General features: G+C 43.9%; 1 protein-coding gene across 4 annotated transcripts in view; it reads right to left on the reverse strand.

Annotated features, from left to right (window-relative positions):
* The window catches only part of SHTN1 (shootin 1), a 241,956-nt gene that overhangs the window by 13,187 nt on the left and 201,335 nt on the right, over nt 1-27,434 (reverse strand). Inside the window, exons 14-18 of one of the 4 annotated variants that reach the window (XM_082269190.1) lie at nt 26,111-26,164; nt 18,896-18,952; nt 1,475-1,531; nt 1,275-1,395; nt 352-520 (exon numbers count right to left, since the gene is read on the reverse strand). In XM_082269190.1, the coding sequence (XP_082125316.1) occupies nt 352-520; nt 1,275-1,395; nt 1,475-1,531; nt 18,896-18,952; nt 26,111-26,164 (458 nt within the window). Of the gene's footprint in view, nt 1-351; nt 521-1,274; nt 1,396-1,474; nt 1,532-18,895; nt 18,953-26,110; nt 26,168-27,434 lie in introns of all 4 variants that reach the window. The other 3 variants (XM_082269189.1, XM_082269191.1, XM_082269192.1) reach the window with 3 other exon arrangements.

A 27,434-nucleotide genomic window follows, 5' to 3' on the forward strand; every position in this document is an offset into this window, starting at 1 on the left:
ATAAATAGATAGAATAAATACATAAAAGTATATACCTATAATCTATATCTTATATCTATAATATACTTTTATGTATTTATTCTATTTATGACCGTTAACTGATCTTGGCATCTTTTATACTACACTGCGGATATTTATTGTGATTTTAATATACTGCTGCATCATCATCTTTTACTACATCTGTTACTACGTGTTTTATATATTTATTCTTTCAATTATTGGGTGGTCCACCATTTTTAAGGATTTGAGCGCTGATTCTCTCTATTTCATATAAGATTTCTCAGCGCCTTCAATTTTGGTTGGAGGTCATGACTGGGATTCACAAAGGTGACACATGGTGGAGTAACTTACTGTGATGTCTGCTTTATGTGGACAGGTTTGTCTGCACCCTGTATCTGTGATCTTGGGTGTCCACACTGCATCTCGGATTCAGCGTTTCTGCCTTTCTGGCGTAGAGGTGAGTTGGTCACGGAGCCCAGGACTGGCATTGACTTGGATTCGGTGGCGGTCAGGGGTCCCGCTAAAAGAGATTAAAGAAAGAAAAAAGATTCAATCCAACAGGGATAAATTCGACATTGCAAATCAGCGCCGTACAATATAGGAGTAGAAGACGACTACCATCTCTCCTTGGTAAATGCCATTTTTACATGGCGTGCTATATGAACCCCCCTCCCAAAGTGCACTTGTCAGAGGAAAAACAAACAGGAACTGGCAGCTCTGCCCTATGGGATGTCTGGATTCAGAAATTTCAGTCACTGACCCTGAAACAAACCAGCAAGCTAACTTCCGGTACAGTCTGGACACCGATTTACAGCATGGTCCCAGTGGATTCTGATCCCCATCATATTTTTTCTCCACTCCGACCCCCATCAATGCAGGACTGGTGGCTCAAGTCAGCAGCAATACATGAGGGACTTCCTTAGCATACAAGGGCTGGATAGGTAGACTGCAGGTAATCCTTTCTGGGAAACGTATGCAGGTGGGAGAAGTTGCTTCTGAACCAGCCAATCCACAATGATGAGACTAAGCAGGAGAAAAAAAGTCTGTGCACTCCTCAAGGTTCTGGTCCAGCAAAGTTTATGAGATTTCCTGTTCTACATATCCAGCAGATAGGGAACTCTTAAGAGCTGCCATGGGATAATGGCATTTACCCAGAAGTCCTTTCTGCCTCTGAAAGGTTTAGGTGGAACTTGGTAGGTGAAGTCTTCCATCACACCTCCAGCCAATGAATATTCTTGTGGGATGGCCTTAAGAAAACATGGCTGCCAACTTACTGGATGCGTCTTGATCTGTTGTCACTTTGCGACGCCGCAGAATCCTCTCAAGTTCTGTTTCAGTTGAAGCTGTGCTGATGGGGCCATATCTCCTCTGAATGGTCGAGGAGTTAAGGGTATTCTGCAAAGAGACAGAGAATCTATTACCACCATACTCCACCCATAGAAGAAATATCAGACTGATAGTGTGCAGTACTCACCAACATTCCCCGGAGCTCCTGGACAGCACTGCTCTGAGGTTTCACCTTTTCTGGCTGCTAGAAGAAAGAAACACAGCCTGTTACTGCCACTGTGCAAAGATTACTATGCCCTGTGCTGCATGCACATCGTACAAACATACACTATGATAACGCAAATGGGTAACAAGATTATCTAAACTAAATGAAGACCAAAAAAAAAAAAAGGAAATGTGATTCTAACAAAACTCCACCAAAAATAAAGACTGGAAGGAGAAAGTCAAGAAAAACTGGAAACAAAGCACCCAGAATTGATTTCACTGGAAATGAGATCACCCGGTAGTCTCTTCTAGCTCTCGGGTCTCTTTACGGAGTTACTAGATCTGCACATCTACTGTGCCCATGATAAGGGGTTCCTACCGACCCTGCTCTGGGTTCCTGGTTCTACAAACCTGCTTCTCCCATTATGAAGAGTTCCCACCATTCATTCACTGATTTTCAGTCGCTGCACATCTGCCCCACAATCCCTGTGATGGGTTCCCAGGTCTGCACATAAGCTGTCCACAATATGAGGGGTTTCCACCATCCCTGTGCTGAGTTCCTGGGCCTGCACACCTACAGGGATCCGGGAGTCACCGAGACCATAGCTGTCACTGTAAACACAGAAGTTCCTGTGTTTACAAGTGACAGCAGGAAGAGCGGGTGACAGCCAGGGGTGGCGGCCGGGGGAAGCTGCGAGCCACATGAAAATGCCCAGCGGGCCTTGTGTTTGCCACCTGTGGTGTAACCTAAGCAGGAACAAACAGTATCAATTAATTTGACCTGAGTGCATAATTCCGTGCGATTATGTGCTATTGTTCACAAACCTCAATGCAATCAAACAAAACTAAACCATATACATAGCATCAGTGTTGGGGGTAACTAGTTACAAAGTAACTGATTACAGTAACTACATTACTTTTTTTGGTAACTAAGTAATGTAACTAGTTACAATACTAATATTGGTAACTACACTACTTTACTGGGCTATAGGAGGTAACTACACTACTTTACTAGGCTATAGGAGGTAACAACACTACTTTACTAGGCTATAGGAGGTAACTACACTACTTTACTAGGCTATAGGAACGCGCTTTCCTGCGTTATCCAAGCTGTGCGATACAATCGTTATTTCGAAGAATAGAGAGGGATGAAGTTTATGACTTTTTGTTGCACTTTATGTTTTATTCTGTTTTTTCAGGTTTTGTTCTCATGTTTCCCAAAGCCTGTGTTTATACAATAAACTCTATGCAGAAAGAGTGTCATGTATCTTCTTCTACACGGTCAATTAACCACTTGCCGACCGCCGCAAGTAAATATACTGCGGCGGTCAGCCCCTCACAGGCAAAGTGACGTATATAAACGTCACTTGCCTGGGAGGGTCTGGGGAGCGAGCACGGTCACGGACCCCCCCGCGCGTGTGACTGGCGGACCCGATGTCCGCCGGTCACTTGGCGATCGGCGGGGGAGAGGGAGAAAGGCAGGCAGCTTGTGTAAACAAGCTGCCTGTCAGTTCTCCCTGTGTAGAAACCCTGATCATACGGTTCTACTATGTAGGACCGTTGATCAGTGTCCCTACACCTCAAGCCACAGCCAATCACAGTTAGAATCACGCCCCTAGGGACACACACAGCCCCTCCCTCTCAAATAAAGTTAACCCCTTCACTGCCAGTGTATTTTTACAGTAACAGTGCATATGTATAGCACTGATTACTGTAGAAATGTCACTGGTAACCCCAAAAGTGTCAAAAATGTCAGTCAAGGGTCCGATCTGTCCGCCGCAATGTCACAGTACCGCAAAAAAAAAAATCGCAGATCGCCGCCATTACGCGTTAAAAAAAAAAAACAACAAAAATGACAAAAATCTTTCCCTTTGTTAGTAAACGCGATAACTTTTGCGCCAACCAATCAAAATACGCTTTTTGCAATTTTTTTTACCAAACATAGCATAAAACAAATTGGCCGAAAATGTTAAAAAATTTTGATTTTTACTTTTTTTTTTTGGGGAATTTCATATAAAAAAATGTGAAAAATATTGTTATTTTTGCAAAATTGACGCTCTTTTTTTGTTTATAGCGCGTGATCAAAAAATCGCACAGGTGATCAAATACCACCAAAAGAAAGCTCTGTTTGTGGGAAAAAAAGGACGTCAAATTCCTTTAGGTACAGCGTCGCACGGCAACGCAATTGTCCGTTAAAGTCACGCAGTGCCGAATTGCAAAATACCCCCTGGTCTTTTAGCAGCCAAATCCTCCGGGGCTTAAGTGGTTAAGAAAGAGGAAAGTAAAGTAATAAGTAGTGAAGTTACTTTTCAAATGCAGTAAGGGCTCTTTCACACGGGCGCTCCGTATGTCCGCAAATCATCCTATTTTTTTGCGGATGATTTGCGGACATAATGTAAGTCAATGGCATTGCGGATGTCAGCGGAATACCATCCGCTGACATCCGATTTTCTTCCTTTCAGTGCTGTTCCGTTTTTTGGAACGGAACAGAACCCTATTTTTCCTCCATTAAAAAAACGGAAAGGAAGCAAAATTGGGTGTCAGCGGTGTCATCCGCTGACATCCGCAATGCCCATAGACTTACATTATGTCCGCATATTATCCGCAAACGGATGGGATGATATGCGGGCATACGGAGCGGATGACACAAATGTCATCCGCTCCGTGAAAAAAAAAAAAAAAAAAAAGTCCTGCCGCGGAGAAAAACAGCGGAGCGGCCGTCTGAAAGAGCCCATACTAGTAAAGTAATCTCGTTACAATTTACAGAAGTAACTAGTAACTAGTTACATTTTTTGAGTAACTACCCCAACACTGCAAAGCATATAAATCTCTTTCACATTCGAGAATAATAAATCTGTATAAATAAAAAATTAAGTAGTTCTTAAAATAAAGTGGATATAAAAAAATCTACACACCACTGTTAAAAATGTAGGTTTCTGTGTGAAAAAAATGAGAAGATAAATAATTTCATAACTTTTTATGACCTTTTTACACCTTTAATGTGACCTTTAAACTGTACAACTCAATTGAAAAACAAACTGGGGAGGGTGGGGGGAGTAAAAATAAAAACTAAAATAACGTGGTTGCATAACTGGGGATGAAGCTGTGTTCAGTATTAAGCAATCACATTCAAACTCATGTTAAATAAGAGTCAGTACACACCTGCCATCATTTCAAGTGCCTCTGAATAACCCCAAATAAAGTTCAGCTGTTCTAGTAGGTCTTTCCTGACATTTTCTTAGTCTCATCCTACAGCAAAAGCCATGGTTCGCAGAGAACTTCCAAAGCATCAGAGGAATCTCATTGTTAAAAGGTATCAGTCAGGATAAGGATACAGGAGAAATTCCAAGGCATTAGATATACCATGGAACACAATGAAGACAGTCATCATCAAGTGGAGAGAATATAGCACAACAACAGTGACATCACCAAGAATTGCTAAAAAGATGAGAAGAAAACTGGTGAGGGAGGCTGCCAGGAGGCCTACAGCAACAATAAAGGAGCTGCAGGAATATCTGGCAAGTACTGGCTGTGTGGTACATGTGACAACAATCTCCCATATTCTTTATATGTCTGGGCTATGGGGTAGAGTGGCAAGACAGAAGCCTTTCCTTACGAAACATTCAAGCATGGGTAAATTTTGCAAAAACACATCTGAAGTCTCCCAAAAGCATGAGGGAAAATGTGTCTGATGAAACCAAGGTTGAACTTTTTGTTTGGCGCAAAAACAACACTGCACAGAACACCATACCCACAGTGAAGCATGGTGGTGGCAGCATCATGCTTTGGGACTCTTTTTCTTCAGCTGGAACAGGGACCTTAGTCAATGTGGAGGGAATTATGAACAGTCCCAAATACCAGTCAATATTGGCACAAAACCTTCAGGCTTCTGCTAGAAAGCTGAACATGAAGAAGAACTTCATCTTTCAGCATGAAAACGACCCAAAGCATACATCCAAATCAACAAAGGAATGACTTAACCAGAAGATTAAAGTTTTGGAATTGCCCAGCCAGAGTCCAGACCTGAATCCGATTGAAAATCTGTGGAGTGATCTGAAGAGGGCAGTGCACAGGAGATGCCCTCGCAATCTAGATTCAAAAACCAAGAATACCACACTGGCTCATCCAGAAAAAATTCAGGGGTACCTATAATTGGAGGCTCCCCAAACCTACATACCCTATCACCAAACACCTAATGATTTAGGTTGGGTACAGTCCCAAGGCTTAAATACCATCCAAAAAGAGGAGGGGGAGGGGATTTCCTGCCAGAAGTCATATAGGGCAGGACTTGACAAATTTTCCTGAAATCTAGGAGCCAGCTAAAAAAGTTAGGAGCCAGTTTTTTTTTTTTTTAAACTAACAACCAAGCTTTATTTAATAAAACGGATACTAAATTTACACATAAATACGACTAGAACCCCACTCTCCTCTATAGCGCAATTGGATGGAAACAGACTGTCTGTCTCTTTCCATCCGATGCCATCTGATCCGATCCACGGGATGGATAGAAAATAGAACCACCATCCATCTGCTTTTGGCGGACAGGATCAGATGGCGGTAGATTACTGCTCAATAGAGGAGAATGAAGGGTCCGATCAGGTCTGCCTGAAAAACTGACAGGCGGACCTGATCAGACAGCCCGTGTGAAAGGGGCCTTCGGCTGTGGAATGGCGATGAGAAAAAAAAAAAAAAAAAGATTTTATATATATATATATATATATATAATTTTTTTTAATAATAGGGAAAAAAAGAATTTTTTTAATAATTAAAAATAAAGAAAAAAATATTAATTTTTTTTTTTACATTTAAAAAATAAATTACAATAATAATAACCACACTCCCTGTCAAAGGTAACTAACTGGACAGGGAGATGGTAATTGCATTAAGAACAAACAGGCAGTGGAAACAGTCATTACTCCCGGCCACCACAAGAGGGCGCCAGTTCCCCATTGGAAGCCTCTCTAATCTCAAGTAGGCCGAAAAGCCGGGGCCTCAATTTTCAGACGGCGCGGAAGTCCGTGCAAAAATCACTGGACACCTTCTGCAGGGCACCCCAGGCGCCAGGTCGCTAATTCTAGTCGCAAATGCGACCTGGCGCCCGGGGATTGTCGAGCCCTGATATAGGGACACACAGGTACTGATTAAGAGGTGTAATTTATTATGAAAAATTGATACAAAACCCATTATCATACTAAACCTTCACAAAACACATAAAAATGACGTTATCAATATAAAAATGACGTTATCAATATAAAAACAAATGACATATGGAAATAGGTAGCCACTCATGCTTTACCCATCCACTCCACTTCATACATAACACCCACCATGAATACAAATAAAGTTCATAATATTAATTAATGGGTTGGTTGGGGTTCTATTAAGTAAAGATGAGTGACTCCAATACAGGATTGGGTAAAGGCAAAAAGGTTCGGGTATTGCAATTGTCATGTGACAATTGCAATTGTATACCTGTGTGTCCCTATATGACTTCTGGGAGGGAATCCCTCCCCCTTCTCTTTTTGGATGCCCTCGCAATCTGACAGATTTAAAGTGTTTTTGCAAAGAGTGGGCAAATATTGCCAAGTCAAGATGTGCCATGCTGATAGACTCATACCCAAAAAGACTGAGTGCTGTAATGAAATCAAAAGGAACTTTAAAAAAGTATAAGTTGAAATATATATTATTAGTCCACCTCCTTTTTCTTCCACCTCAATTTGAGTCCACAACAAAATTAAATGTGCCCCAGTGAATATACAAAATTATTCACCATTACAGAGTGCTTTTTTCACCTTCCAAACAGGCCGCTTACCTCTGATTTTGACCTATTGATAATTAGGTCAATATGCGCCTTGCCCTTTAAAAGGACTGTCTCTATGCAAACTTTCATCTCAGTATTTCTCCACATTTGAACACCTTTCCTCCAAAAGAAGCTCAAAGGAACAAAAAGAACCTCATTGCGCAATATTTCAGCTTACTAGATCAATTTATTAAAACAAAGGGTTAAAATGTTACTCACTAAACGAATGCACTCCATCCACTGCACATAGAAACGATTGCTTCTTTAAACAAGCATTGTCCCCTTAAGTCTTTCTGAAGAAGCCATGATTTGATGACAAAACGCATCAAGGGTGTGGCCTGAAGAGGTCATTATACTGACAGGAACTTGAAGTTGGCCATCTTGAATACCAGGTATCTGAATCCAAAGTCTAACCTAAGGCAATGTTGTTCAACCACTTGCCTACAGTCACTTATACAATTTTCAGCTTTCAGCGTTGTCACACATTTTGAATGACAATTGCGTGGTAAGGCAACACTGTACTCATTTGAAGTTCTTATTTTTTTTCACACAAATAGAGATTTCTTTTGGTGTTTTTTTATCACCACTGGGTTTTTTATTTTTTGTAAAACAAACAAAAAAATACCAAAAATTTTGAATAGTTTGTTAAATATATTTGCAAACAGGTCATTTTTCTCTTTCACTGATGTGCGTTGATGAGTCTACACTGATGAGGCGACACTGATGGACACTGGTAGGCAGCACTGATTGGCGACATGGATTGGCAGAACTGGTAGGCACTGTTGGGACTGCACTGATAATCAGTACCTTGATTATCAGTGCTGATATCCCTTTAACACAAGCCGGTTATTGGCTCTCTTTTTCCCCCCTCATGCTGTCAGCGTGAGGAAAAGAAAGCCAATAACCGGCTTCTGATTACTTCTGTGATGAGCTGTCACTGGACACAGCTGATCACTTGGTAAAGGGCCCTCCTGAAAAATGAAGCCCGCATTCTAGCCGTCTTGCGGGTATAGTGTGAGCGGAAAGGGGTTAAAGAAGTTCATTTATATGTGCCTTGGATGAAGTTAGAGCGGCACGATTCTGGCAAAAATGAGAATCACGATTTTTTTGCTTAGAATGAATATCACCATTCTCTCACGATTCTCAAAATCTTTTTTATTTTAAAGATATATATATATATATATATATATATATATATATATATATATATTTTTTTTTTTTTTCTATTAACTATTTGAAATAAAGCTGTGACTAGAATTACCCCCCCCCCCCCTTCATGATAATAATGGGTTTAAATAAAGACAACTCGCATTTGAAAAAGCATGGTATGAATGTACACTTCACAGAGAGGGATGAAGGGTGCAGTGTCCCCGGGGCATATGCCGGAAGAAGAAATGCGGTACTGCCCATCCACCGCAACACGTTGTCTCTCAGCTGGCTCCACCACAGCTGACGGCTTCCCCTCCGGTCCCGGCTACCTTTGCAATCCCGCTACAATACTGATGCCATCATCTACACAAATGTGAGCTGATACTTTTTACTATGCAGACATCCCAACCTGCAAAAACTCATTTCAGGGAGGTGGCACTCTGCACCCCCTACCCCCACCAATTTAACACAATTAGAGGATGATCAAATGCAATGCAAACAGTATAAAGAGGTTTACTTCTTCTGAGATATTAAAGGAACACTCTAACCACCATGACCACTTCAGTGATTTGAAGTGGTCATGGTGGTAGAAGTCAGAAACACTGCACATGCTGAGATATTTACAATTATGTGCTGGGGGGCTAGTTCCACCCCTAGCACATGTGACTTACTGCCAGCGGGTACTCCTGGCAGGTACTGCTGGAGGGTACTGCTGGCGGGTATTGCTATGGGTACTACTGGCTGGTACTGCTGGTTGGTACGTACTGCTGGCTGGTACTGCTGTGGGTAGTGTTGGCTGGCACTGCTCTGGGTACTGCTGGCTGGTACTGCTGGTGGGTACTGCTGGCGGGTATTGCTGGCTGGTACTGCTGGCTGATAATGCTGTGGGTACTGCTGGCTCGTACTGTTGTGGGTACTGCTGGCTAGTACTGCTGGCTGGTACTGCTGGTGGCAAATGCTGGCACAGAGTGAGTGTGAGGAGCGGCGCAGAGCCGATGCTTCCTGTAGCTCTCCTTGGTCCCCTCTCACAGGCGGAGTGCATTAAATATCACTTCGCCTGTGACAGAACAGGGTCGGAACTACACAGGAAGAATTGGTTCTGTTCTGACAGCTGAGCTCTGATACAAACAGTCGGGATATCGCCCAGGTGTCAGGCAGCCGCAGCCCGTATGCGAGACTTGGGATGTCTGGCTATTTGTCATCTTAACCTATTATGACTGCACTGAGATTTATGGAAATTCAGAATTGAGATTGCAGGGGGTGAATCGATATTCATACAATTAATCGTGCAGCTCTAGATGAAGTGCACTCATTTTGTAAGATTTTAACCCTTTGTTTTAATAAATTGATCTGGTAAGCTGATATAATATGCAATGAGGTTCTTTTTGTTCCTTTGAGCTACTTTTGGAGGAAAGGTATTCAAATGTGGAGAAAGACACAGATGAAAGTTTGCATGGAGATAAAGCCCCTTTAAACCCTTTCTCTGCCAGAGCCATTTTTGCATTTTTTTGCACACGGGTTTAAAAATAATTTTAGGCCTGAAGATTCAAAAAAAAAAAAAAAACCCATACATTATATACTTTTCTGCAAGCAGACACTCTAGACAATAGCGCTAGTTCTAATTTTTATTTTTCTAATATTTCTGTCACTTGATATTACAGCAAAGGTCTGGGAAATGAAAACATTTTTAGGGCAAACAAATGCAATAAACTACCCAAAGTTTTGGTAAAATAGACGAGGTTGCACGGAGTAAAAAGATACGGTAACTAACATGTCAAACTTTACATTTTGATAAGCAACTGTTTGTAGATAACTATAGTCCAGATGGACGGAGATGACTGGGATGATGTATGGGAATTATATTTCTCTCGTTTGGTCTCTACTAGAGATCATCTCATTCAATATAAATTTCTACATCGTATATCTTACCCTGGTCAGATTGGCTAGAATTTATCCCTCCCAGTCGTCCTGTTGTTGGTGGTGCACCTCACCCGGAGCGAATTTCATGCATATATTCTTGGAATGTGTGGCCATACCGAAGTTATGGCTGGAGGTTGCTGAATGCATAGAGGAAGTTACTATCCTCTGTGTTAGGCCCAGCATTGAAGTGTGTCTTTTGGGATTGGTGGATGCTCTAGCTCCAAAAAGAGGAATACGTACAGTGTTGGTTGACTTTGTTATTTTACTATGCTAGGAAAATGATAGTACTCTCCTGGAAAAAAAAACCTACATCTCCCGCCATTCAGGCATGGAAAGCGCTTGCAAATAAAGCACTCCCCTTTTATAAAGCCACTTATGACACTTTTACACACAATCCTGGTAACTGCAACCACCGGGAATGTGTGTGAAACCCCCCGCTGCCAGGTCAGTACAACGTACAGACCTGGCAGTGAAAGAGTTAAAGGGCAAGGCACATATTTGTTTGGAAGGTGGAAGAATCACTCTGTGGTGGTGATTCACATAGAATATTCACTGGTGCTGGTTTCATTTTTTATGGACCTTAATTGAGGTGGAAGAAAAAGGAGGTGGACTATTAATATACACTATATTACCAAAAGTATTGAGACACCTGCCTTTACACGTACATTAACTTTATTGGCATCCCAGTCTTAGTCTGTAGGGTTAAATATGGAGTTGACCCACCCTTTGTAGCTATAACAGCTTCAAATCTTCTGGGAAGGCTGTCCACAGGGTTTAGGAGTGTGTCTATGGGAATGTTTGACCATTCTTCCAGAAGTGCATTTGTGAGGTCAGGCACTGATATTTGAGAGAAAGTCTGGTTTGCAGTATCCGCTCTAATTCATCCCAAAGGTGTTCTATCGGGTTGAGGTCAGAACTCTGTGCAGGACAGTCAAGTTCCTCCACCCCAATCTTGCTTATCCATGTCTTTATGGGCCTTGCTTTGTGCACTGGTGCGCAGTCATGTTGTAACAGGAAGGGGCCATCTCCAAACTGTTCCCACAAAGTTGGGAGCATGAAATTGTCCAAAATGTCTTGGTATGCTGACGCCTTAAGAGTTCCCTTCACTGGTACTAAGGGGCCAAGCCCAACCCCTGAAAAACATCCCCACACCATAATCCCCCCTCCACCAAATGATTTGTACCAGTGTACAAAGCAAGGTCCATAAAGACAGGGAGTATCAATAAATGAGATGACATTGTGAATCAAGTTTTTTAATAAATGAGATAACAGTGCTCTGAGTCCGTTGGTGGAGTTATTAGAAACACCCACACTTTGCTGATCTCTTGCTTGTGAGATCTGTGCTGTTGGTAAGCTGCTTTATGTTATGCACAAGCACTGCAGAACCGCTTCCATCACCCTTTTGCACAGAGAGCACTTTATACCACATCTGAAGCTGTAGGACTTTTATTGCTGTGGATGCACATTATTTGATTGGACTTCATTATTATTATTAAAATTATCATTTTTATTATTTTTTTGTTTATGAATTGTGATTATATATATATATACACACACACACACACATACAGTATCTCACAAAAGTGAGTACACCCCTCACATTTTTGTAAATATTTTATTATATCTTTTCATGTGACAACACTGAAGAAATGACACTTTGCTGCAATGTAAAGTAGTGAGTGTACAGCTTGTATAACAGTGTAAATTTGTTGTCCCCCCTCAAAATAACTCAACACACAGCCAATAATGTCTAAGCTGCTGGCAACAAAAGTGAGTACACCCCTAAGTTAAAATGTCCAAATTGGGCCCAAAGTGTCAACATTTTATGTGGCCACCAATATTTTCCAGCACTGCCTTAACCCTCTTGGGCATGGGGTTCACCAGAGCTTCACAGGTTGCCACTGCAGTCCTCTTCCACTCCTCCATGGTGACATCACAGAGCTGGTGGATGTTAGAGACCTTGCGCTCCCTCCTCCTTCCATTTGAGGATGCCCCATAGATGCTCAATAGGGTTTAGGTCTGGAGACATGCTTGGCCAGTCCATCACCTTTACCCTCAGCTTCTTTAGCAAGGCAGTGGTCATCTTGGAGGTGTGATTGCGGTCGTTATCATGTTGAAATACTGCCCTGCGGCCCAGTCTCTGAAGGGAGGGAATTGTGCTCTGCTTCAGTATGTCACAGTACATGTTGACATTCATGGTTCCATCAATGAACTGTAGCTCCCCAGTGTCGGCAGCACTCATGCAGCCCCAGACCATGACACTCCCACTACCATGCTTGATTGTAGGCAAGACACACTTGTCTTTGTACTCCTCACCTGGTTTCTGTCACACACGCTTGACACCATCTGAGCCAAATAAGTTTATCTTGGTCTCATCAGACCACAGGACATGGTTCCAGTAATCCATGTCCTTAGTCTGCTTGTCTTCAGCAAACTGTTTGCGGGCTTTCTTGTGCATCATCTTTAGAAGAGGCTTCCTTCTGGGACAACAGCCATGCACACCAATTTGATGCAGTGTGCGGAGTATGGTCTGACCCCCCACCCTTTCAACCTCTGCAGCAATGCTGACAGCACTCATACGTCTATTTCCCAAAGACAACCTCTGGATAGGACGCTGAGCACCTGCACTCAACCTCTTTGGTCGACCATGGCGAGACCTGTTCTGAGTGGAACCGGTCCTGTTAAACTGCTGTATGGTCTTGGCCACCGTGCTGAAACTCAGTTTCAGTGTCTTGGCAATCTTCTTATAGCCTAGGACAGTGATGGCTAACCTTGGCACCCCAGATGTTTTGGCACTACATTTCCATTGATGCTCATGGACTCTGCAGTGTAGTTGAGCATCATGAGAAATGTAGTTTCAAAACATCTGGGGTGCCAAGGTCCGTCATCACTGGCCTAGGCCATCTTTGGCCTCATGCACACAGGATGTTTATTTAACTCTCCTAGAAGCTAGCAGCATTTTTGAAGTAAAAATGCCTGACGCTTTTAAAAGTGTCTTAAGCTTTTAGGAGCTTTTACAGGCGTCAAGCACTTAGACCTTAATTCATTTCATTGGCCAGAAAACAGTGCCTTGCAAAAGTATTCACCCCCTTAGCATTTTTCGTGTTTTGTTGCCTCACAACCTGGAATTAACATGGATTGTTTGAGGATTTGCATCATTTAATTTACAGAACATGCCTACAACTTTGAAGATTTTTTTTTTTTTTTTATTGTGAAGCAAACAACAAATAGGACAAAATAACAGAAAAAGTCAAGGTGCATAACTATTCACCTCCCTAAAGTCAATACTTTTTAGAGCCACCTTTTGCAGCAATCACAGCTCCAAGTTGCTTTGGATAAGTCTCTATGAGCTTGCCACATCTTACCACTGGGATTTTTGCCCATTCCTCCTTGCAAAACTGCTCCAGCTCCTTCAAGTTGGATGGTTTGCGCTTGTGAACAGCAATATTTAAGTCTGACCACAGATTTTTCTATTGGATTGAGGTCTGGGCTTTGACTAGGCCATTCCAACACATTTACATGTTTCCCCTTAAACCACTCAAGTGTTGCTTTAGCAGTGTGTTTGGGGTCATTGTCCTGCTGGAAGGTAAACCTCCGTCCTAGCCTCAAATCACACACAGAGTGGTAAAGGTTTTGCTCAAGAATATCCCAGTATTTAGTACCATCCATCTTTCCCTCAACTCTGAACAGTTTCCCAGTCCCGGCTGCTGAAAAACATCCCCACAGCATGATGCTGCCACCACCATGTTTCACTGTGGATGGTGTTCTTTGGGTGATGTGATGTGTTGGGTTTGCGACAGACATTGCTTTTTCTTTGATGGCCGAAAAGTTCAATTTTAGTCTCATCAGACCAAAGCACCTTCCTCCATACATTTTGGGAGTCTCCCACATGCCTTTTCGCAAACTCAAAACGTGCCATTTTGTTTTTTGATGAAAGTATTGGCTTTCTTCTGGCCACTCTGCCATAGAGCCCAACTTTATGGAGCGTACGGCTTATTGTCGTCCTATGTACAGATACTCCAGTCTCTGCTGTGGAACTTTTCAGCTCCTCCAGGGTTACCTTAGGTCTCTGTGCTGCCTTTCTGATTAATGCCCTCCTTGCCCGGTCTGTGAGTTTTGGTGGACGGTCGTCTCTTGGCAGGTATGCTGTTGTGACATGTTCTTTCCATTTGGTTATGATAGATTTAATGGTGCTCCTGGGGATTATCAAAGATTTGGATATTTTTTTATTACCTAACCCTGACTTGTACTTCTCAACAACATTGTCCCTTACTTGTTTGGAGAGTTCCTTGGTCTTCATGGCAGTGTTTTGTTAGTGGTGCCTCTTGCTTAGGTGTTGCAGCCTCTGGGGCCTTTTCAAAAAAGGTGTGTATATGTAATGACAGATCATGTGACCCTTAGATTGCACACAGGTGGACATCAAATCTCTAATTATGTGACTTCTGAAGGTAATTGGTTGCACCAGAGCTTTTTATGGGCTTCATAAAGGGGGTGAATACATACGCACATGCCAATTTTCTGTTTTCTATTTCTAAAAAATAGTTTTATGTATATATTTTTCTCATTTCACTTCACCAACTTAGACTATTGATGATCCATCACATGAAACTCAGATTAACAAAACATTGAACTAATGTAACAAAATAGGTAAAAAGTCAAGTGGGTGAATACTTTTGCAAGGCACTGTAAATAATTTATTCTGGTCTTTGAAATTAATTGCTGCTCAAGCACAAACTTTTAATCGGTGTTAGAAGCTGTTAGAAACTTCAAATGTTTTTTTCTGCCCAAACTCTGCTGCTCCGGAACGCACTGGCAGTGGGTTTTTTTCCTGCCTCTAAAAACTCCTGCCACCAAATGCTGCTAAAAGTCTGTGTGTGTGCATGGACACATAGGCTAACATGGAGGGCGTTTAGAGGCAGGAAAAATAAACATCAGACGCCCCTAGAAGCAGCTGTAAAAAATGTCTAGTGTGCACGAGGCCTTTATGAAGAGCAACAATTCTTTTTTCAGATCATCAGAAAGTTCTTTGCCATGAGGGGCCATGTTGAACTTCCAGTGAACAGTATGAGAGAGTGAGAGCGATAACACCAAATTTAACACACCTGCTCCCCAGTCACACCTGAGACCTTGTAACACTAACAAGTCACATGACACTGGGGAGGGAAAATGGCTAATTGGACCCAATGTGGACATTTTAACTTAGGGGTGTACTCACTTTTGTTGCCAGTGGTTTAGACATTAATGGTTGTGTGTTGAGTTATTTTGAAGGGACAGCAAATGTACACTGTTATAAAAGCTGTACACTAACTACTTTACATTGTCGCAAAGTGTAATTTCTTCAGTGTTGTCACATGAAAAGGTATAATAATATGTTTACAAAAATGTGAGGGGTGTACTCACTTTTGTGAGATACTGTATATACACTGTATATGCACTATAGCACTTTAGAATTTATGAAGTAGTTTGGGAATTGATATACATTTTATTCTTTATTCTGATTATGTGGTTAGTATAATATATTAGTTTTCTTTTTTCATTTTATGGTCGGCTGTTGTCACCATCAGGAACCCCGCCCTGAGAAATGTCATGCAGCCATCGATGGAGTGCATGTAGACATGAAGGGGTGGATTCATTAAAGGCAAACAGACTGTGCACTGTCAAAGTGCAGTTGCTCCAGAGCTTTGTAAATGAGCTCTGCTGACTTCCATCATCCAATTGTGTGCAAGCAAAAATGTCACTTTTTTTCCTTGCATGTAATTGGGTATCGTTTCCAAAGTGAAGCTTTATCTCATTAAATTCTGGAGAAACTTCACTTGCAAAGTGCACAGTCTATTTAACAAATCCCTAGTATCGTATGTGCAAAAAGGCTGCAGGAGATCAGCAGCAATGAGATGTGACAAATGATGCAAAAAAATTAAAAATACGGATTTTATTAAATAATGCTTATGATCACAGTGGATGGAGAAAACTAAATGTCATCCAGTAAGGGCCCACTCACTTTGCATTGAGGCAGTCCTTTCAAAATGAACGTGCTGCTGCCAATATACCCCAACAGGGTTAAAAAAAAAAACACAACTTTTTTTTCCCCCCTAAAGTACTGTGATGCAGGTGAGTTGCCTTTCTGCACAGAGGTGCCCTTCAAAATTAATGCCAACACAATGCATGGTATGTGGGCTACTGCAATTCATAAATGTAAACGGGCCTTTGAGTTCACATCTATAGTAAATGAATGTCTGATAACCTCGGTATAGCTGTCACATATAAGGCTTGGCAGCACCTGCCCCCCACCCTCGGACGGCGGGTCAGACGATCATCTCGCAAAGTTATTCAGATCAGGTTATAAAAAGAGATTCTATATAATGAATGAAAGCCTTTTAAAGGTGTAATGCCAGATGACAGATAAGTGTCTCTTTTATGGCGTGCATAAAGGGCGCTCACACTTCTGTATGTACATAATATATACAGGTGTAATAAAATGTACATTAAGCATGCCTTTCTATGTGAAATATTCCCCTCACTAATGTAACAACATCTATAGAGGTTCCTGCGTGTATTAAAGTGCTTTTCAGGCCTGAAGACGAGGAGGTGGCTTTCACGGATAAAACACTTCACACCTCAGCCTGTTTTGCTTCTAGGCTCCATTGTAAACCACACAAAGGCCGCTCTCCAGCGCTGAGAGCCGTGCTCCTCTCCATACCTCCCTGAGCGCCACTGCAATACGCGCCTTCCCCTTACCCACTTGAAGCAGTTTACAGCAAATGGCATCTTTGTTAATGTCTCAAGGACGTGCTTTCCACAATGCGCCAACACTTTGGGAGGTGGTCATCTATAAAGAGTCCTCCACAAAGCCCCAACTTTTCCCATTATTGGTGCTCAACCAGCTGATGATCCCCACCTCCCAGTTACTCACCTCTGCACCATGCCTGGCGGGAAAATAGAATTTTTGTACTTACCGTAAAATCTTTTCCTTGAAGTCCATTGAGGGACACAAGAATTTTAATACTGTCACCTACAGGAGGTTGGGACATTAGCAAACAGAAAAAGTCAGCCCCCTTGTGTAACCCTTCCTTAACTCGGCATGCATCAGTTTTGTGACAAAGTAAAAAATGGGGTTAGACAAAACACAGAGGACCTGTGTTCCTCATAGGACTTTAAAAAAAAAAAAAAGAGTGCGTAAATTTCAGGAATTCAAATACAGTTGGTACATCCAAAAGCAGTCCAACCGAGGGATCAGCAACAGGCACTGATAGGATTAATAAAAGTTTAGAGGACTACCAGGATCAAGATGTGAAGCAAATGGAATACCTAACTGCTTCCCTGAACAACTTTTTGGACATCCATTACCAGGTCAGGGAATTGGGGGACCTTTTTGAGACTCCCTCCCTCCCTGATCTTTCCTAGGTCGCTGTGGAGCTTGTATGGATGGTCGTCTCCGGTCTTAATTGGGCATAGCAGCAAGTGGACTCTTTACTCCCTCTTTCCCCTCCCCTTCTTATCTTCCCTACTCCTATGTTTAGTTTGCTTCTCTCTTTTACATGTACCCAGTACAGTGACTCCTGGGTTAGCAACTGAGTCTCTCGTGGGGATTTGATTTACCTAAGAGTGCCTAAACTTTTATCCTCTGGTTTTCAGACAGTTTGGTGATTTCCTTCTCTTACCATAATCTAAGTTTATATATTTTGGAGTGCCTTGGTTAGCAGCTATTTTGCTACAGCGCTTCTCAGATGTCTGTGTCACAGATCTTGTTTATCTCCACAACCGGATTGTCCTGAACCCCTTTTTTTCTGTATGTTAACCAATAAAATAGTCAGTTCTCAAAATCTTATTTTAGAGGACTATGTGCATGTCAGGGGTATACGAGGATCCAACCCCCGAATCAAGCATCAATGAAGAGAAGCCCTCTGTGAGACAAAGGAACTTCCACAACTAGAGAGGACAGATGACCAACCTGGTGTCCCAGAGCTGGACAGTGAAAACACCAAAGAAAGATTCCTGGGACAATAGCAAAAACCAAGGCATGCTGGGTAGAGGAAGAGTTATTCGGGGGCTGGCTTACATCATTTGCCAGTATATAACCACCTGTTGGTGTCGCTATAACCTGACTGTACAGTATTTGAATTCCTGTATCCCTCAATAAATAATGAAGATAAAAATGCGTCTGCAGCAATGCAGTGAGGTGGGGCTTTTTACAAAAGACGGGGCAATAAAATGGGCAATCTGGTCAAAAAAAAGACATACACAGTAATGGGAATGATTCATTAAATAGAAGGATGAGTCACAGAAAGAAACTGAATGGAAAAAATACAAAACCGATTACAAAAAGGTGAATTGTGGGGATTCATGATGATGCAAGCAAGGCACAGCTCATTGTAAGCACTCCCATTGTGAGCTGTGTCTTTGCTGTAAACAATTTCTCTCTTGTAAAAATGATGGGATGATTACCTTTTTTTATTTTTTTATTTCTACAGTGAAAGTGAAATATGACAAGACAAAGGACACAAACAGCACAAATCGCATGCCATGCAAAGAGCTTACTGTCATCACTTCCTTCTCACATTCTGTGGGTGGCGCTGCTGCCACTGGAGGCTCCTGCTGAGAACAGTACAAGGATACATGGTCTCAAGGACGTGCTTTTCACAATGTGCCAACACTTTAGGGGGTGGTTATCTAAAGAGACCTCCACAAAGCCCCAACTTTTCCCATTATTAGTGCTCAAATAGCTGATAACCCCAACCTCCCAGTTACTCACCTCTGCACTATGCCTGGCAGGGAAAATGGGATTTTTGACTTATCGTAAAATCCATTTCCCTGATGTTTATTGACGGACACAGCTCCTGGTTCTTCTTAACCATTGGGTTATACTGTCCCCTACATGAGTAGGACACTAGGCAGGAAAAAGCTTGACTATGCCTATGGGCAGTCCCAGGGGGTATACACCCACTCTCACCTATAAGCACTCAGTTTTGTTACAAGCAGTGCCAGAAGAAAGCTAACTCCACAGAGGGGTGGGTGCTGTGTCCATCAATGAACATCAGAGAAATGGATTTTAGGGTAAGTCAAAAACCCCATTTTTCTCTTTCGTTCTTTGACGGACACAGCTCCTGATTCTTCTTAACCATTGGGACGTCCTAAGCAGTGTTAAACATGAGGGGTGGGGAAAAAAGAAGAAAATAATTCCCAAGGCTAACCATAGCCAACCAGGTAACACAGAGCTCAACCATAAACAACAGGAGCTCATCTGAAAAAAACAATACACCCATAAAAAAGACCAGGTCCTCTAAACAGCAGTCAGCAAAACCTTGCAGCCATAAGAAGCATCCGCAGATGCCAACACATCCACTGATAAAAACTTTTGTAAAAGTGTGCACCGACGACCAGGTGGCCGCCATGCAAACCTGCTTCACTGACGCCTGATGATGGGATGCACTAAGCGCCATAGTAGAGTGCTCCTTGACAGGGAAAGGAGGAACCTGACCCCTGATGCAATAGGCCTGAACCACTGTCTGTCTGATCCATCTGGAAATGGTCGCAGAAAAAGCAGACAACCCTTTTTGTAAGGTCCGTCCGTGAGCACAAATATAGTGTCTGACTTCCTAAAAGACTCTGTAGCTGCCAGGTACACTCTAATTGCCTGGAACACATCCAAGGCCTGCAAGGAAATTTCCTTCGAAAGAGTAGCCAGAGACACAGGGAAGGCAACACAATGTCTTCATTCAAATGACAGTCAGAGACCACCTTAGGAAGGAATGACGGACAGGGGCGAAGCAACACCTGATCCTTGTGAATCACCAATAAGGTGAACGATAGGATAACGCCGCCAGTTCCGACACCCTGCGTGCGAGGGGATAGCCACCAAAAAAGGCACCTTCTGGGGCAGCTCAAGCAGGGAAACCTCCCGAATATTTTCAAAGAGAGGCTTCTGTAGAGATGAAACCACCACATTAAGATCCCAGGGTGGCAATGGAGACCGCACTGAAGGAACCAAATGTCGAACATCCTGAAGAAAGGTACACACCAGGGGGTGCGAGTCCAAAGGTCGTTGGAAAAACACCACAAAGGCCGATACCTGGCCCTTGATGGTACTCAAGGCCAATTTCAGTTCCACCCCCCGTTATAGGAAGGTTAAGATCCGTTCCACCGAGAAGGAGCGAGAATAAACCCCAAGAGACTCACACCACAAAACGTACCTCTTCTGACATGTACAATGGTAGATCTTCCTAGCTTTCAACAGTGTAGGAATCACTGACTCAGACAAACCACCATCCTTCAGCACCTGGCGTTCAACAGCCAAGCCGCCAAAGCCAGCGACTGTAAAGCAAGATGGAAAATCGGTCCTTGGGACAGCAGATCCTCTCTGAGTGGAAGCCCCCAAGGAGCATCAGCGAGCAGCCGTACACGATCGGCATACCAAGACCGGCGAGGTCAGTCTGGACAGAATCCCTTCTGCTTTGATCCTGCACAGGAATCGTGGCAGAAATTTGAGAGGGCTGGAACTTATCAGTCAGCCCTCCTTAGAATGCCGGCTACTTACCGAGCCGCCAGGACACTATCTTGTGCCCCTTGGTGATTGACATAGACCACAGCCGTGGCATCGTCCAAATGAATACGTACCGGACATCCCTGAAGAGGAATTGCCCAATGAGCCAAAGGCTGATCGCTCGGAGTTCCAGAACATTAAATCGGCAGTCTGGACTCTGCCAGAGCCCAGACCCCCTGAGCACATCTATGCTGAGGACGCCTCCCCACCTGGACAGGCTGGCATCCATGGTGACAGAAAATGAAGCCACCTCTAGAGACCGTGGACCCGTGTCCCATTTCACCAGAATCTCTTTAGCAGAGATCTTGTGTGGAACTGTGCAAAGAGACAACCTTGTGGGTGGAAACCATCAGGCCCAGCGCCCGCATGCAAGCCCGGAGGGATGACCGTCTGCTGAACAACAGAAGCTGAATTGCCTCCTGCAATGTCTGGAGTTTTTCCAGAGGAAGAAACACTCTGGCTGAGGCCGATTCCAGAGTAAGACCCAGATAGTCCAGTTTTTATGGACAGAACCAAAGCAGACTCCTGGAGGTTTAGAATCCAACCAAACTTCCTCAGAGTTCACAGAGCAATCTCCAGTTGTCCATCAGAGCAGTCAGAGACTCCGCTCGCAGAAAAAGATTGTCCAGGTACCCCAGTACCGCGATCCCCCGCTGACGCAAACAACGCCAGCACTTTTGTGAAGACCCCAGGAGCGGAGGCGAGACCAAAGGTCCACGCCACAAACCGATAATGCTCCTCGCCCACGGCAAAACGGAGGAAGCATTGGTGACCGACACATACTAGAATGTGCAGGTAGGCGTCCTTGATATTGATAGAAGGGAAAAGAAATCCCCCTAACGTAGGGACCCCACTACTGTGTGAATGGACTCCATGCAGAATTTCTGTACTCGCACCAGCAGTCTAGCACCTTGAGGTCCAGAATTGGACGTGTCTTGTCTTCCTTCCTGGGAACTGTAAAGAGGTTCGAGTAAAAATCCCTGAAAACGTTCTGAAATCGGAACTGAAACAATCATTCCTTGAAGGAACAAGTCTTGCACTACCCCAAAGAGACCCGTAAGTGATCTGGGGACAAGTGCAGGTTTGACAGGAAGGACCTTTCCAGAGGATAAGACCGAACTCGATCTCGTAGCCTGTCCGAATAACCTCGTGGACCCATGTATCCTATACCAGAGAGGTCCATGGATCCGGAAACCAACGAAGACGCCCCCCCACCCCAGATATGGGTGAGGGTGGCCCTTCATGCAGAGGAAGCCTTGTCTGCATGTCTGGAATAGCCTGCTCATGGCTTGCCAGACCAGGTCCTCTTGGAGCCTCCGGTGGAGACCCTGACTTTTAATCCCTTGTCTTGAGACCCTGAGGGATGAAAAAAACCTCTTCTGAGCCTAGGAGAATGGCCCACATCTATGACGGGGCTCTTTGCCCTTGGCAGCCTGCGGAAGAAGAGTACTCTTCCCCCCTGTAATACCCTTAATGACATCATTAAAGGAAGCTCCAAACAAGCAATCCCCTACAAGGGGGAGATCAGATAAGACCTTCTTAGAAGTGTGATCCGCAGACCAGCATTTCAGCCAGATAATACGCCGAAGGACCACTGCTGATACAGACAGCCTAGAAATCAAAGGAGCCGCATCCACGAGGCATCACAGATAAACTGTAGCCCCTGGACCAACTGATCCGCCAGCACTGCAAAGAAAGGGGGAAACAGTTTTCCCTCCATGTCCCCCTGTAAAAGTTTAGCCCACTCGGTTAGAGATTGCGACACCAGGGCAATAGAAAAAACCGGCCTAAGTGCCGAACCAGCCACAGGGAACATATGGATGGCCAGAGCCTCTGCCCCCCTATCAGTTGGATATTTAAAGGCCAGGGACTCCTCAACCGGAATGAGGGCAACTTTATTTAACCTGGAAACCGACGAGTCCACTACAGGTGGGGCCGTCCACCTTTAACGTAGTTAATGCTCATAAGGACACTGCAAGCAAAAAGTGCTTAGGAACCACTGTTTTTTGGACAACCCCACTGCTCTGTGACAATGTTGTCAAAGTAAGCGGAAAAGGAACACCCTAGCCGCTTTGGAGGGCCTGTGGGAGCCAAAAGGCACTGGCGCCTCTGACACAGCATCAGCCGCAACCTCCATTTTTAAAGTGTCATGCACTGACACAAACCAGGACCTTTTCATGCGTGGCTAGAGGAGCAGAGGAATCACCTCACTATCTGAGCACTCTGGATGCGTGGATGCAGACCCAGTAGGGTTGCTATATACTAAGCTCACCAGGAAATCATAACAATCATGGGAGTCCACCAACTGTGATCCTGCAAGGGGACACCGACCAAGGGCCCACGAATGGACCACCTACTGGACCCTGTAAAAAAAAACAAAAAAACAAGGGGGGTTGCCCGCCGATCCTTCCATAGAGGGCATAATAAGAAATAGCCGCCGTGACGTGAACGCGCAAGCAAGTTACCCTGATGGTCCCGCAACGCTAAAAGGGGCAGGTGCCCCACAAAATAATGGCGGCAAGGCTGTCATTAAAAAATGAAGCGCCCCCCCCACAGCGCCACCCCTTCCAAGGGAGGCACCAAGCTGAACACATGGCCTAGCAGGCTGCAAGCCGCAACCTAACAAGTGCATGGATACTAGCCCGGCAGATGCCCAAAGGAAGAGTGGGGGCATCAGATAAATGCCCAGGGGCCACCTCACGTAATTTCCAACTAGTAGGCCGGAAAGCAAAAGCCTAAATTTTCAGCCGGATCCGGGTGCATGAGGTGCGTACCCACAGGTGCTAAACTGTCCGCTCCCCCAGCCCAACAACCACTGCAGGGAGCCCAGAGGACATCCCTGCCCTAGTCACCAACCCCAAGGGTGGCAGGGAACCTTGCTCAACCCCTCGTTGCGCACCAGGAAAACCCGGTCAGCAGAAACTCCAACCAGCCCCCCTTAAGAGCACGTGGCAACAGCCAGCTCATAACCTCACGGAGGGAGGAGGGGGCGAAGACTTACAGTGACCACCGAAACTTTAGAGGGGCTGGGGGGGGGGGAGGGAGAGAACCCGGGGGCCCCTCCGTCACAGGAAGGGGCCAACGTCCACCCCAAAACCCTCTAGGAGTAGAGGGGGGGACAGCTACTTACCATACTAGGAAGAGGGTGGGCACCGCTCTGGACAGACCACCGCTCCATCGTAATGTGGGTGCTGTCAGCCAGGAGAAACGCTGCTACTCAGGCTGAGGCCAAGTCATATGCATCCTCGCAAGATGTTTAACTTGAAGGCCAGCCCCTGTCCAGTATGGCTATGTTGATTGTAGATTTGCACAGGAACAAAATAACAAAGACAGGAAAGAATTTGATTTAAAAAAAAAAAAATTGCCAGGACCAGAGATCCCAGCATGGAACTAGGTCCTTACTCCTGACTAGACAGAAAAAAAACCTATAGCTGAGAGTTGGTGTATACCCCCTTAAAATGCTCATAGGCGCAGTCAAGCTTTTTCTTTCTAGTGTCCTACTCCTGTAGGTGGCAGTATAACCCAATGGTTAAGAAGAATCAGGAGCTGTGTCCGTCAATGAACGAAAGAGAAATACGATTTTTTTACTCACCCTAAAATCTTTCCATTGAGGGACACAGGGATTCTAATACTGCCACCTACAGGAGACTGGGACATTAGCACCCATTATTGCTGCTCAAACAGCTGATGATCCCCACCTCCCAGTTACTCACCTCTGCACCATGCCTGGCGGAAAAATAGGATTTTTGTACTTACCGTAAAATCTTTTCCTTGAATTCCATTGAGGGACACAAGAATTTTAATACTGCCACCTATAGGAGGTTGAGACACTAGCAAACAGAAAAAGGCAGCACCCTTGTGTAACCCTTCCTCAACTCGACATGCATCAGTTTTGTGACAAAAAAAAATGGGGTCAGACAAAACACACAAGGGCAAGACCTGTATTCCTCATTGGACTTAAAGAAAAAATTAGTGCAAAACTTTCAGGAATTGAAATACAGTTGGTACGTCAAAAAGTAGTCCAACTGAGGGATGAGCAACAGGCACTGATAGGACCAATAAAATTTTAGAGGTCTACCAGGATTCGACATGTGAAGCGAATGGAAAACCTAACTGCTTCCCTGCACAACTTTTTGGACATCCATAACCAGCAATCTGGGAATTGGGGGACCTTTTCGAGACCCCCCCCCCCTCCCTGATCTTTCCTAGGTCGCTGTGGAGCTTGTATGGATGGTCGTCTCCGGTCTTAATTGGGCATAGCAGCAAGTGGACTCTTTACTCCCTCTTTCCCCTCCCCTTCTCCTCTTCCCTACTCCTATGTTTCGTTTGCTTCTCTCTTTTACATGTACCCAGTACAGTGACTCCTGGGTTAGCAACTGAGTCTCTCGTGGGGATTTGATTTACCTAAGAGTGCCTAAACTTTTATCCTCTGGTTTTCAGACAGTTTGGTGATTTCCTTCTCTTACCATAATCTAAGTTTATATATTTTGGAGTGCCTTGGTTCGCAGCTATTTTGCTACAGCGCTTCTCAGATGTCTGTGTCACAGATCTTGTTTACCTCCACAACCAGATTGCCCTTTTTTTTGTATGCTAACCAATAAAATAGTCAGTTCTCAAAAAATTTTTTTTAGAGGAGTATCTATATGTCAGAGCCATACAAGGATTCAACCCCTGAATCAATCATCAATGAAGAGAAGCCCTCTGCGAGACAAAGGAACTTCCACAACCAGGGAGGACAGAGGACCAACCTGGTGTTCCAGAGCTGGACAGAGAAAACACCAAATAAAAACTCATGGGACACTAGCAAAAACCAAGGCATGCTGGGTAGAGGAACTGTTATTCGGGGGCTGGTTTATATAATTTATTTGCCAGTATCTTAAACGCCTGCAGGTGTCGCTTTGACCTTACTGTATTAGAATTCCTGTGTCCCTCAATAGATAATAAAGATAAAAATGCCTCTGCAGCAAAGCAGTGAGGTGGGGCTTTTACAAAAGACAGGGCATTAAAACAGGCAATCGGGTCAATAAAAGACTTAAACAGTAATAGGAATGATTTATTAAACACTCGTATTGTGAGCTGCGTCTTCAATGTAAACTATTTCTCTCTTGTAAAAATAATGGAATAAAATCCTTTTTTCTATTTCTACAGTGAAAGTGAAATGTGAAAAGACAGGACACAAACAGCACACATCGCATGCCATGCAAAGAGCTTACTGTCATCACTTCCTCCTCACATCCTGCGGGTGGCGCTGCTGCCACTGGAGGCTCCTGCTGAGAATAGTATAAGGACACATAGTCACCGGCGCACTATACACCACTAGTATCAAATGGCTTTTCTGGAGGGAGTGGTGAACTATTGTCATTGAGCGTTTGCAGGAAAGAGAAAAAGTGTATGTAAAGCCTAACAATGATCTCTTATTTGCTCCCTTTTGGTCTGTTAGGTACATAACTCACAACTGAAAGGGCAAAAAATACCTGTTGATCCTGCCAGATGTTTTGTGAGCCGATAAATTCCTGACCTCTCTGCCTGGGCTGCATTATTATCAGTTATCCGTACATTGTTCCCAGTTATCTCTAAGGATCAAGGACCACACCCCTATGCTGATGAGATGGGAATGGTGGGTGTTCTGTAGGCCTGTCCTAGGGTGACAATGCTGCACTTCCATAAATACAGTACATTGTGAGTACTGTCACCCTAGGAAAAGGGTAAATTGCATTTCTGTTCTTAGGTTTAAACACACTTTCAGGTGGAACTCGAGTAAAATCTTAGTTTAGCCTCAATAAGGTCTGTCTGGTTTTTATTGCTGTGTCCCACTAGGGGGAAATTTACATTACTTCCTATCCTGGTGACCACACAGGAAGTGTGAGGAATCCCTTCCAAAGGAATTCCTTGTATACCCTCCAATGATGAGCTTACAGAGGTGCTGACCTCTCTGCATGCCAAACAATTTAAATATTTAAAAAAAAAAAGTTGATGCCTGCCTGGATTATTAAGGTGATAAAGGAGATGCTGGAGAACTCCACTTCCACTTCTGAGATTTCCCACTTCATTAGCCTACAGAATGCCACAGCTCAGACTCTGGAGCTGGAAGTTGGCATTTGCATTTAATTTGGTCCTGGGCGATCAGATGTGGAAAGGTACATGCACGCTCTGTTAGGTGGGCACTTTACATCCCAATGCTGGTTTGAAAATAAACATATAAAAGGTTAACCATTTAGATTGCCCTGGCGAGGCAGGGGCTGCTTGAAATCCAATCCTTTATCCGAGACCAGAGAGGAGGGCTGCTTGAAACCTGAGCCTTTATCTGAGACCAGAGAGGAGGGGTACATGAAGTCTAATCTTTTATCCGAGACCAGAAAAGAGGGCTGCCTAAAACCTGAGCCTTCATCTGAGACCAAGGAGGAGGGTTACATGACGTCTAATCTTTTATCTGAGACCAGAGAAGAGGGCTGCCTAAAACCGGAGACTTCATCTGAGACCAAGGAAGTGGGCAGCATGAAACTTGAGCCTTTTATCTGAGAAAAGAGAGGAGGGCTT

Source organism: Pelophylax lessonae, assembly GCF_965119305.1.
Source record: "Pelophylax lessonae genome assembly, chromosome: 9".
In the NCBI taxonomy this organism is placed as follows: Eukaryota; Metazoa; Chordata; class Amphibia; order Anura; family Ranidae; genus Pelophylax; species Pelophylax lessonae.